The 12928-nt window shown below is 40.1% G+C and overlaps 2 protein-coding genes and 1 pseudogene across 4 annotated transcripts; all 3 read left to right on the plus strand.

Annotated features, from left to right (window-relative positions):
• The first annotated feature begins 911 nt into the window (after nt 1–911).
• LOC110750364 (Mitochondrial substrate carrier family protein) lies at nt 912–3803 on the plus strand. 3 transcript variants are annotated; one of them, XM_021950679.2, is made up of 8 exons: nt 912–1024; nt 1148–1222; nt 1657–1773; nt 1952–2027; nt 2209–2304; nt 2456–2972; nt 3116–3251; nt 3399–3803. In XM_021950679.2, exons 2-8 carry the CDS (start codon nt 1220–1222, stop codon nt 3585–3587), a joined length of 1134 nt encoding a protein of 377 aa, XP_021806371.1. In that variant the 5' UTR covers nt 912–1024; nt 1148–1219; the 3' UTR covers nt 3588–3803. The 3 variants fall into 3 exon arrangements, with proteins under 3 accessions (XP_021806371.1, XP_021806372.1, XP_088103183.1); XM_021950680.2 differs by having other exon boundaries at nt 924–1028; XM_088247057.1 differs by having other exon boundaries at nt 925–1222.
• A 138-nt stretch (nt 3804–3941) lies between these two features.
• Nucleotides 3942–7450, plus strand: PRORP1 (proteinaceous RNase P 1). The gene is made up of 6 exons (XM_021950678.2): nt 3942–5258; nt 5953–6042; nt 6143–6324; nt 6526–6646; nt 6944–7012; nt 7158–7450. The coding sequence occupies exons 1-6, from the start codon at nt 4128–4130 to the stop codon at nt 7260–7262; spliced, it is 1698 nt and encodes a 565-aa protein (XP_021806370.1). The 5' UTR covers nt 3942–4127; the 3' UTR covers nt 7263–7450.
• Nucleotides 7451–8962: 1512 nt separating this feature from the next.
• On the plus strand, nt 8963–12787 carry LOC110750362 (LRR receptor-like serine/threonine-protein kinase RPK2 pseudogene; annotated as a pseudogene).
• Nucleotides 12788–12928: the final 141 nt, after the last annotated feature.

The following is a 12928-nucleotide window of genomic DNA, read 5'->3' on the forward strand; positions in this document are numbered from 1 at the left end:
CAATTCTCTCCTCACTTGTTAATATCAAAAGTTGCGAAAAAAACATTGTTCTCTCAATCCATGGGCTTTATAAAAAAGTATAGGGTTAAACTTTTTTTGGTCACTAGGTTTTACTTGGAAATTCAATTCAAATTGGTCATTGTGTTTTCCAAATCTTACAATTTATAGACATTCGCTGTTATCTTCCATTAAGTGGAGCTTTTATTTTTATTTTTTCAAGAAGCAACTTCAGACTTCTTCCTTTAACTCAACGAGTTAGGGTATATTGTGCTATTAAGGATTAACATATTGAGAGAAATCTTGGATTGAAATTGAAATTGTAAGGTATAAGGAAAATAAAAAAGGCAAATCAAATTCAAGTGAAATCAACAACTTTACAATATATTTTGGTGCTCTATCACCTTGATTACGTCTTCTTGCCATATGAAGTCACAATACACTTTTCACTCAGTTTATTCAACTTTAATATAGCATCCAATCTATGACCTTATACCTCACAATTCCGATTTCAACCCAAGATTTCCCCCAATTTGTTAAACCCTATCAACACAATATACACTAACTCATAAAAATTAAAATTTTCACTTAAAGAAAGTTAACGGAAGATAATAGAATGTCTATAAATTATAAATTTTGGAAAACACAATGACCAATTTTATTAAAAAAATTTCTTAGTGACCAAATTGAATTTTCGTGTAAAATCCAGGAACAAAAAAGGTATTTAACCCAAAAATATATATTTAAAGGGAGATATGATAATTTCTCAACAAAAAAAAAAGGAGATAGATAAGAATATCATTAAATCACTAAGAAATGCCACTTTTTTAATAATAAAAAAATATTGAAGTGGCAGATTTGTGAAATTTGCAATTTGGGGTTGGGTGTTATCAAAATCAAATATGAAGTGGGCTTCGATTAAAAAGTCCCGGGCCCAAAAAGCAATCACCCATTCCCTCCTCTCCGCATCTCCTCCATTGCCCGTGATGGCGCTGCTTATTGCTCAGCAGCTCAAGAATTTTTAGAAGTTTGTTAGTCTGAGAATTTAAATTTTGATTAAAAAAATGAAACTTTTTCCGTGTTGCAGTTGATTTTCGTTCAAGAATGTTGCCATGTTGCTGATATTTAGCTTACTACTCCTTCCTGTTAGAGTTTTGAGAGCTGGAATTCACACTACGATTTTGAAGAGGGGAAAGAAGAAAGCAAAGTGACTTTAACAGCGATGGTACCGCATTCTCTGACTGCTAATTTCTAAAACACTCATTTTAAGCATTTCTTCATTTTGATTAATTTTGTTTTTGTTGTTTTTCTTTTAATGTTATTCGGGTTTTCATATATGAAGTATATTGTAAATAACGTGTTTGAGGAAAGGCCGCAGAGGGACCAATTCTTATTATCTTCTACTGGTCTTGGTATATGCTTGCTGGGTCACTATTAGAAAGAGAAAGAAACAAATTAGTGCCTGTTCAGATTTAGTTTTTCATCATGAACTACTAACTGTACAGGCATTTGTATTGTATCTGACAGTTGTTGAGTAACATGTGTGGAAATAGATTACGAATAAATCTTTGTTACTTAAAAGTTGACTGGCATATAAAGCTCTATCTCAATTGCTGATGAGAAATATTTACTTTTTCTTTGATTTTTGTTGAATTTTAGATGGATGAGTGGTTAAAGAACCATATCTTTGCAATCCATGCACTTTCTGGTGTAGGGTCGGTGGCATTAGGCACAGCTCTTACTTACCCTCTTGATACTATCAAAACCCTTATTCAGGTTTGTTACCTACATCTTTGCCTAGATTTCTGATGCTTGAGAAGTTATTTGTTTTTCAAAATCTCTGTTATGTACTTTTACTCTTCTTAATGAATATTTTTTCCTATAAAAAAATTGAAGAGCAATGTCATAATCTGCTTCTACCCTGGATCCTCATTTATTTTCATTGTGAGAACAGGTTGGTTCAGGTTCTAATAAACAACTGACAACTGCTCAGGTTTTAAAGAGAGTTCGATACTTTTCAGGAAATACAGGTGCTTCCCCGAATTTTTTATTTTTTAATTCTACCTTTACTTGACAAGATATAAGAAGCATGGGAGTACATGAGAGTTACTAGGATGGTTTCATTAGTGTTTCCACATCCTGTTGTTCCCCCCCAACACCCCCAAGGGCTTACTGATAAGTACTAAGTTTGGTTTGTGATGCATATTGTAGGTTTGTACAATGGTTTCCTATGGCTGGCAGTGGGAAGAACTTTGGGGGTTGGAGCTCGCTTTGGGACCTATGAAATTTTGACAGCCTTTTATAAAGGTATTTCCCTTAATTTTTCTGTACCCAATAATAAACATGTGACGTTACATGGATAGAGTTGTGTATCAATATATGATACTAAAATTTATCTTTGTTATAATTGATTTACAGCTTCTGTCACATTATGTGGTTGCAAATACCTCTTTTGCAGATGGTCGAGAAGATAACTATGTCTACGTCTCTGAGGCCCTCCTGGCAGGACTTGTTGCTGGTGTTGCAGAAGCACTAATAAGTTCTCCCTTTGAACTTATAAAACTTCGTGCCCAGGTGACCTCTGCTTCTCGCATTCCAAGCTCGGCCTCTCTCACAGAAAAGGGAGCTGTTGCACCTGTGATTCAAAGATTATTGCGTGGATATATTCCGGACATGAAGGCATTAAATTCTTCTGTTGGCCTTTTATCCACCCTAACAACCAAACATCCCAATATGACGAGTGCTTTACAAGAGTATCCATGGATGATGACGGGATCTGGGAGGCCACCATCCGTGTTCAGTGTTAGGAAACCATCTGAAGTCATCTCTTTAGAAGGATGGGGTGCATTATGGAGAGGCCTACGGTCAGGGGTTGTTCGGGATTCAGTTTTTGGTGGCATATTCTTCTCTACTTGGCAATCCCTGCACCGAGCAATGCTTGACTGGAAGGCAGTGGGGATGGATCCAGAACCTAGGTATTAAAAGGACTTGCTATGACCTACACACCATCAAGCACCATATTTTGCATTTCTCATGTCTGTGCATCCAATGCTTACATGTAAAAAATTAATTAATGTACCCTTTTTCTTTTTACTGAAGTGCATTTTCTTTGTCTAAGGTCGGATGATGAAATCGGTCCGCTGTCTCCTTGGGCTGTGAGTCTTGCTGCTGGAGTTTCTGGTTCAGTTGCTGCAGCTGCTTCTCATTGTTTTGACACTGCTAAGTCTCGATCACAATGTATTGTGCTGCCCAAGGTATGCTACCTGTTCTTGGCAACGTTAGTCTGCTTTGGGCGTGATCTACTAGCATCAGCTCAACAAAATGCCTTGCAATGGGTGTTTTTTTATTAATAAGGTTGCTTTGGTTATGAATGTTGAAAGTTTGTGTTTTGTTTTGGGCAGTTTGTCTCCACGGAGAGGAAGCTTCTGAAATGGGGAAGACCAGGGAATAGGTTTGAGAGACTTACAGGGATTCACCCTGCAGACAGGAATCTCCTGTTCCGTGGCCTTGGGTTACGGATGGCTAACAGTGGGATTGCATCATTCATCATGGTGGGAAGTTATTTCTTGACTGTGGATCGTCTTGCTTGAAGATCATCAAATTAATTGGCATAGAATGCTTAATTGAATTCACAGAGAGCTGCATACGTGTAGCTGTATACGTTTAGCTGTTTTGTTATCTAAATGAAACTGTTCTTCTTGTCCAAAGGCATTGATAATCCATCTTTGGGTTTAACATGCTTGTCCATGTCTTCCTCTAAACAAAATCTCGTCTTGGTTATTCTTAATTATGACTTTTTAACTACACTTCTGCACATTTTCGTTGTATAATTCTCCCTCTCTTTTTTTTTTCCTAGTTATTTATTTATTTTTTCGGTCATGGAAAAAAGAAAAAGAGGAAGTTAAGCAAGCCAGCCCGCTACGACTTGTCGTTTCCCGGTCACGGAGTGGCAGCTAGGGTTTTAGATAGTTGCAGAGGTTTTCAACCTCTCTGCGCAACTCTCACTCTCACTCCCAGCCCTGCAAACATGAATAACAGGGAAAATAACCAGACTTGTTTTCAATAACCCAATAATTGCTTTGCATTACAAATTTACAATCCACAACAAAAACCCAAAAGAAATTAAAAAAATGGTAGGCGCTCTCGCCAGAACCCCACCTCTCTTCTCCTTGTTCATCAAAATCCCACTTCCCCTAATCTCCCGCAATTCTCGCTGCATTTTTGGTACAATTATCCACTTCCCGAAACCTAAACTGACCCCAACTTCCATGGACAACTTCTCCATGGACAAAAGGCTCCATCTTTGCACCCTGGCTCTCTCCAATGATTCACCTTCGCGTTCGGCTTCGGCGCCGCTGGTTTCCAACAAATCCAAGAAGAAAGCGCGGCGAGAATCGCCGGAGGGGGTACTGAAGCACAAGCTCGACATGTGTTCCAGGCATGGCCACCTGGTCGAAGCTCTGAGGCTTTACGATGAGGCCAGAAGTAGAGGGCTCCCGCTTAGTCTGCACCATTATAATGTTTTGCTTTATTTGTGCTCTTCCAATGGTGGTGCTGATGATGATGGTGTGGGTTTGAAGAGGGGTTTTGAGATTTTTCGCCAGATGGTTGATGATAAGGTTGTGCCCAATGAGGCCACGTTTACCAGTGCTGCTAGGCTTGCTGCAGCGGCAGAGGACCCGGAAATGGCCTTTCATTTGGTGAAGCAGATGAAGGGTCTTGGGATTCCGCCCAAGTTGAGGTCCTACGGCCCTGCATTGTTTGGGTTCTGTAAGAAGGGGGAGGCTGATAGAGCTTATGAGGTTGATGCCCACATGGTAGAATCTAAGGTCATCGCTGAGGAGCCTGAGATTTCTGCTTTGTTAAAAGTTAGTTCTGATTCTAGCAAGGGTGACAAGGTTTATGAGATGTTGCACCGGTTGCGGATTTCCGTGAGGCAGGTCTCCGAGTCGACTTCTGGGGTGGTGGAGGAGTGGTTTATGTCGGAGAAGGCGGCGAATGTTGGGATGGAGAGTTGGGATGTGGAGAAGGTGAGGGAAGGGGTTGTGAGAGGAGGTGGTGGGTGGCATGGGCAAGGGTGGTTGGGGAGTGGGAATTGGAGGGTGGTTAGGACTCAGATGGATGAAACAGGGACATGCTCTTGTTGCGGCCAAAAGCTTGTTTCTATCGATATTGATCCAAAAGAAACTGAGAATTTTGCTACCTCTTTGAGCAAATTGGCTAGCCAAAGGGAGGTTAAGGCTGATTTTTTTCGGTTCAAGGTGTGACTCTGCTTTCCTTGTTTATTTGTCTTCAGTTTCTGAGATTTTAAGAAAATTGGTTACCCATGACGCATTAGAGTTTTGAGATTCAAGTTTTAACTTTAGCATATCATAATTCTAAAATTTGAAAGCTCAATGATTGGATGAACTTATGCGATTTGCGCAAATTATTCAACTTGCTTGATATGCATCTTTATATTCATGTCGTTATATTAATGGGAAGAGTTCCCCCTTGGAGGGCCTTGTGGATGTATGCATTAAGTTATATAAATTGTTTGCAACTATATTGGTGTTTAACTAAATACTAATTTTGTGATGATTAGTGCTTCCCGCGTAGAGATCAGACTGACATTAGAATTTAAAACACAGTGTATGTGATATGATATCTCCTAAGCTTGGATTTATTGGGAAAATAGCTTCATAACTCTATTAGGAGGTCCGACCACAAAAAAAAAAAGAAACTCTATTAGGAGGCACAGTTTATAAAGAGTACTCGTGGCAGTGCCTTCTCAATCTTGTGAGATCAAATTGTTGTCAAACCCCCCATTCCTCGTGTGTTTTCTTGTCATGTTATCATGATACCGATTTCATTAATTAGTCAATGGTCGATATGTCTTATTTTGTATGATTCAGGCAAATGATACATAATATGTTTGTCAGCTGTCATGATTGATTAGAAGTTAAACTCATCCAGGAGTGGCTTCAGGAGCATGGTCCATTTGATGCTATTATAGATGGTGCCAATGTGGGTCTTATCAATCTACATAATTTCAGCTTTTCCCAGGTGAGTGGGAGACTATGATTAGTTTTGTAACACTCCATAGTTTGATTTCTTCATATCAGTATATAAATAGGCTACTTCATGACTCCATCTTTGGTTGTAGCTCAATACTCTGGTGAACCGGTTACGCCAAATGAGCCCATCAAAGAGATTTCCACTTGTTATATTACACAAAAATCGTGTAACTGGTGGCCCTGCTCAGAACCCTAATAACAAGAAATTGTTAGAGAGTTGGCAAAAGGCTGGTGCACTTTATGCTACCCCAGCTGGTTCAAATGATGATTGGTAAGTTTGCATATCTTGAGCAATAAAATGATTGGACTGATTTCTTAGAGATTGTTGCATGTTGAAAAGGAGAAATATATACACGAATAGTTGCAGCATATATATATATATTATATATACTCCATGGCTTAAGTATCTATAGGTCTCTAATTATTACCAGAGTTTGAATGTGCCTAAAAGGCATTCCCGTGTGATTTATAGGTACTGGTTATATGCTGCTGTTAATTCCAAGTGTTTGCTGGTGACAAACGATGAGATGAGAGACCACTTGTTCCAACTTCTAGGGACTAACTTTTTCCCAAGATGGAAGGAAAAACATCAGGTATCATACTTCTACTGATTTATGCTTTCAATATCTAGAAGAATCTTTGGTATGTAGTCAAAATCTTGTCCGAATGTGTATCCATCCATGCAAACAGCTTGAGGGGGCTATTGCTTGGATCCATCTTTAAATGTATTCCCCCAATTTCTCAAAGATAATAAGATTGGAGACATTTGAAAGGGCATTTGGCTGTTCTTGTATTTCTTTCTTAGATAGTACGGCAAATACCAGTAACCAGAAATTTGAAAATAAATTAAATTAAATTGTTCACTGTTTATATATGTTCATATTTTGCAGGTTCGAATGTCAGTCTCGAGGGAGGGACTTGCCCTTCACATGCCACCTCCATATTCAATTGTAATTCAGGTGTGATAATCAGCCAATAATATCTTCTTCTTTCTTTCATCTGGTTGTTGTTGAGTATAAACACAAACTTTTGCTTTAGCTGTATGGAGTTGTAACAGCCTAGAACACAAGTTGATGAATGCATTGTTGGGTGATGTAAATGCAGGAGTCGGAGGATGGGCGGTGGCACGTGCCAACAACCACAGGTGATGACATTGAGACCCCAAGGCAGTGGCTGTGTGCCACCAGAGCCACAACAAATACCAAATAGAGGTTGATATTATATTTCTTTTATTCTTAATTCTTAATTCTCAATTCATAAGTGGTTTTTCAAAGTTAAAAATATAATTCATTGTACACTATGATTTAGAGTACACTGTAATTGCTATTTGTGTGAGAATAATGCCCTCCTCAAGGTTAACTTAATCTATAGATTTCTTTGGTCTACTTATATTTTTACTTTTTTTGGTGTCCCTTCTGATCAATCAACCCTAAGGGTTTGTTCCAGTTAAGGATTGGTTACATATTTCTAATCTCAGTCGTTGGATTGTATTCATTAAATGTGTTGGTAGATTTAATATGCAACAGACATGCAATTCAACGGTCGAGTTAGAATTATGTAATCAATCCTTAACATAAAATACTTATTGGAGAATTTTCCTAAAATAATATTGCTTTGGGTTAATTTGTTTTACAATCAGAACAACCAGCTCCAGTTAACTTTTCCGTGAAGAAAGTAGTGGTAATTATCTCACATTAACAAATCATGTGATATGCGATCATCGGATTTTGTGAGCAATATCAGAATTTGGGCGGAAATTGTAACATTAAATTAGAGAAAATAGAAACTATTGACGATAATTCATACAAAAATTATTTTGTGAAAACTATTAGGTTTGATTAAATAATAATTTGAACGGAAACAATAGTTTTTTTTTTTTTTTTTTTTAAATTTAATTTTAATCGTCGCGAATAGAGAGCTCTCTTCCTCCTCCTCCATTTTGAGAGTCTCTGGCTTCTCCCCACCCGAAATGGGTGTTTTTCCCCTGAGCTTTGTCTCAGATCTGGGGCTCCTTGCCTCCACTTCGGTTTCCTTTAGGTTTTTTTTTTTTTTTTTTTTTTTTTTCTGTTTTTCTGTTTTTCCCTAAATCAAGCCCACTCTGTGAGACCCTTTATCTCCCATCTCTCCCTCTCCTTTCTTCCCCAACCACCTTCCCCTTTCACCCTCCATTTCTTACATCTACATTCTCATCATCCCTTATCTGTTGTGAAGCCGTCCATCCATGGTCAGCGACTTCGTCTGGTCGCCAGTTCTCAACCACCACTGTTTGCTCCTTGGCTCCAAGTCCACCACTCCCGTTGTTCTTGCTCGGTGGTGTGTGGTGGTCCGTGGCTGCGTTTAAAGTGCAAACTGCACTTGACTCTTGAATTATGGGAGGGCTTCCGCGCGGGTGGCCTGCTCATCCCCATCTTTTGTTGGTGGTGGATCTGCTCTGGTGGTGTCGCTGGCATGCTGTGTGGTGTGGCTGCTCCTGTGTTCTAGATCTAGGGTTTCTTTGTTTAATGTTTTATGGGCTTTATTGTTTATTTGGTTTTTGTAACTGTGGGCCTGCTTTATTTGTTGGTGTTGGCCTGCATTTGAATTGAGCTTCCCTCATTTTGTAATGTTTCCCACTTTTAATTAATAGAGTTTCCTTGACAGGAAAAAAAAAAAAAAAAAAGTTTTTTTTTAGTTGTTTTTTTGGGGATTATTTAGTCGTCAAGCAAGAAGAGACCGCCACGTAGACAAACATGCAGGGCCCCAGTATCCGCATGGTTTTACAAGCAGCAGCCATATGTTGACGAGCTTATGCATTCATTGACCGACAATGGTCCCCACACAACACCACTTAAAGTCCACTGGGCCCCACCCACGCTCTCTGCCATTGGGCAATGAATTTTCCAATCTAAAACCTGCAGAAGAAAAACCAATATAATAATGAACAACTTGAGAGAAGCGCCTCAAAGACCTCAGTCTTCTCCTCAAACACCAGAAGAAGCAGATACAGAAGACGAAGAAGGAGGTAAAGGTGGAAACCACAACGACGCCGTTTACCTCTTGTTTCTGAGAAAATGAGATGCCATCTGCTCTCCAAGACCGTGCTTTTCGTCAACGTCTTCTGCTTACTGTGTTGCTGCGTTTTCTCTTCCGTTTCCGGGGAAGCGCTGTTTTCCGAGAAATCGATTTTGCTTGAGATCAAGAGCTCATTTCCAGACCTACATGGGGTTCTCTCCAGCTGGAGCTCAAACAGCTCCGACCACTACTGTTCGTGGCTCGGGGTCTCCTGCGACTCCAAATCCAGGGTCGTCTCGCTCAGAATCACGGGTATTGATGGAAAAGGAGGTAATTTTCAAGCTCTTTCTTGCTCTGAGACTTTGAAACTTCAATTTCCGTTTAATGGGTTTGGGGTATGGAGGACTAGTTCACGTAGTAGTGGAAATTTAGCTGGAAAGCTTTCACCTTGGGTTGGAAAGCTCACTGAGCTTAGAGTTTTATCGCTGCCTTACAATGAACTCAATGGCGAAATTCCTAAGGTAGTTTGGGGTTTAGAGAAGCTTGAAGTGCTTGATCTTGAGGGAAATTTGTTGACCGGAAAGTTGCCAAACCGGTTCTCAGGTTTGAGAAAGTTGAGGGTTTTGAATATTGGGTTTAATAGAATTGGTGGCGAGGTTCCTTTTTCGCTTTCCAGATGCATGAATTTGGAGGTTCTGCATTTAGCTGGTAATGAAGTCAGTGGAACCATTCCTGGCTTCTTTGGTAGTTTTCCAAAGCTGCGAGGGCTTTATTTGTCTCAAAATAGGTTAAATGGGTCTATACCATCTAAATTTGGACATAATTGTTGGAATCTTGAACAGCTTGATGTGTCAGGGAATTCCCTTGTTGGAAGGATTCCAGGTAGTTTGGGAAATTGTGGGCGGTTACAGACTCTTTTGTTGTTTTCGAATATGTTGGATGGTGTCATTCCCCGAGAACTTGGTCGGATTCAAAGGCTTGAAGTTCTAGATGTTTCTAGGAATAGCCTTAGCGGTTCAATCCCCTCTGAGCTTGGACAGTGTGTCAATTTGTCCGTTCTTGTCCTATCAACTCGTTTTAATCCGTTGACATCCCATCAGAATACCAATGAAGATTCATCAGTTGAAAGATCTAGTGGTCAGGAGGACGATTACAATTACTATGAAGGCTCCATTCCGGAGGAAATTACAACCCTGCCAAATTTGAAAATAGTTTGGGCGCCAAGGGCAACCCTTGAAGGCAAGCTTCCAAGCAATTGGGGTGGTTGTGAGAACTTGGAAATGGTGAACTTAGCTCAGAACCTTTTCAGTGGAGAAGTTGTTGGAGTATTTGAAAGATGCAAGAAGCTGCATTATCTGAATTTGGGCTCAAATAAGCTGAGTGGGAAGATTGATGAGAAGCTTCCAGTTCCTTGTATGACCGTTTTCAATGTTAGTGGGAACCTCATGTCTGGACCTATCCCTGAGTTTAGTTACAGAGTGTGCCCCCAGGTGCCCCCGAATTCAGATCTTGTCCGAGTCCACAATCCATCAGTTGCATATCAATTGCTCTTTGCTTGCAGAACTCAGCTTGACACGCATTTACCACTTTTTGGTGCTAGTTTCACAATGATTCACGATTTTAGTGGTAACAACTTCATTGGTCCAATCCAACACCTCCCTCTTGCATTGGAGGGATTGGGGAAGCGGACTGTTTATGCATTTCTTGCTGGTGGGAACAAACTCACTGGATCATTTCCTGAAAGCTTACTAGGGCAATGTGATGGATTACATGGAATGATTATCAATGTTAGCAACAACAAGATATCAGGTCGCATTCCTTTCAAGGTTGGAGTGATGTGCAGATCTCTTAGGTTCCTGGATGTCTCTGATAATCTATTATCTGGGTCAATACCTCCAGATCTTGGGGATTGGAAATCTCTTGTCTTTCTTGACTTGAGTAGGAACCGGTTGCAGGGTCAAATTCCTGAGGATATCAGTCATTTGAAGTATCTTAAGTATCTGTCCCTGGCTAATAACAACCTTACTGGTGCAATTCCTGCTAGTTTTGTGAGGTTACAATCCCTTGAAGTGTTAAAACTATCTTCAAATTCTCTTTCTGGTGATATTCCACAAGGTCTTGTGAACTTGAAAAACATAACTGTTTTTCTGCTTGACGACAATAAACTCTCTGGGCACATCCCTTCAGGAATGACTAAGGCGAGATCACTATCTACATTTAATGCATCCTTCAATAACCTGTCTGGTTCATTTCCATTTAACAATAGTGTGATGAACTGTAGCGGTGTCCTTGGAAACCCTTTCCTTAATCCATGCCGTATTGTTTCGCTCACTGCTCCATCAACAGATCAACCAGATAGCTCTGGGAATCCACAAGATCACCCTGATTCTTCATCAGAAACTGTTGGTGATGCGGACAATAGTGGATTAAACTCAATTGAGATTGCATCTATAGTATCTGCATCAGCCGTTGTTTTGGTTCTGCTCTCTCTTGTCGTCCTTTTCTTTTACACTAGAAAATGGATACCAGATTCCAGGGTTCAGGGTTTTGAATATAAAGAAATGACAGTTTTTACAGATATTGGGGCTCCATTGACGTTTGAGAATATTGTTCAAGCAACAGCGAATTTTAATGCCAGCAACTACATCGGGAGTGGAGGATTTGGGGCCACTTACAAAGCCGAAATCGGTCCTGGAACCATTGTAGCTGTAAAGAGGCTTGCTGTTGGAAGGTTTCATGGTGTTCAACAGTTCCATGCTGAGATTAAGACCCTTGGAAGGGTGAGACACCCCAACCTGGTGACTTTAATAGGTTACCATGCCAGTGAAACTGAGATGTTGCTCATATATAATTATTTACCAGGAGGCAATTTGGAAAATTTTATTAAGGAAAGATCTAGAAGACCTTTTAATTGGAATATTCTCCACAAGATTGCTCTGGACATAGCCCATGCACTTGCTTATCTGCATGATGAGTGTATTCCGCGTGTCCTGCACCGTGATGTCAAGCCAAGTAATATACTGTTAGATGATGAGTACAATGCCTATTTGTCTGACTTTGGATTATCTAGGCTTTTGGGAACTTCTGAAACACATGCAACAACTGGTGTGGCAGGGACTTTTGGTTACGTAGCACCAGAGTATGCTATGACTTGTCGTGTGTCTGAAAAGGCTGATGTTTACAGTTATGGTGTCGTGCTGCTTGAATTGATTTCAGATAAAGAAGCCTTGGACCCTTCATTTTCTTCACATGACCATGGTTTCAACATTGTTTCTTGGGCATGCATGCTGTTACGAATGGGTCGTGCTAAGGAGGTCTTCATGGAAGGGCTATGGGATGCCGGACCCCAGGATGATCTGGTAGAGATGCTGTACTTGGCTGTAACGTGCACAGTTGAGACCCTCTCCATTAGGCCTACAATGAAGCAAGTTGTCCAAAGGTTGAAGCGAATCCAACCTATTTCAGGCTAGCCAGGTAATGACCAGAGTATAAGTGTAGAGGTAGACCATAACCCTAGAAGTATAGAAGGTATGACTTGCTTGTCATTTGTACATTTGTGCGCAGTCAAATTTTGGGGATCCCTCAAATTTGGTTCTCAGTTTGTTGTTGCTGTTGTAACAAGCATATTCTCCTGAGCTGAGAAATTTTTTGAACCTTGCATCTATACAAGTATGTTTCAGTTCGTTTGCAGTTTAAATATAATCCAAACTGAAAAATGGGTAGTGCTTGATTGTCTTGTTATCTATAGTCATTTACTTCTCCCTAGTATGCCCTGCTTCAGGTTGTGAATGCAGCAGTAAGACATCGTACTTCGTTTCTGGAATTAAGTTGCAACTTTCTGTCTTGTTATTTGACAAATAACAGGACCTGATGAGGCTTTGTTT

The sequence above is a fragment of the Prunus avium genome, chromosome 1 (genome assembly GCF_965620075.1).
Source record: "Prunus avium chromosome 1, drPruAviu1.hap1.1, whole genome shotgun sequence".
NCBI classification, from domain to species: Eukaryota; Viridiplantae; Streptophyta; class Magnoliopsida; order Rosales; family Rosaceae; genus Prunus; species Prunus avium.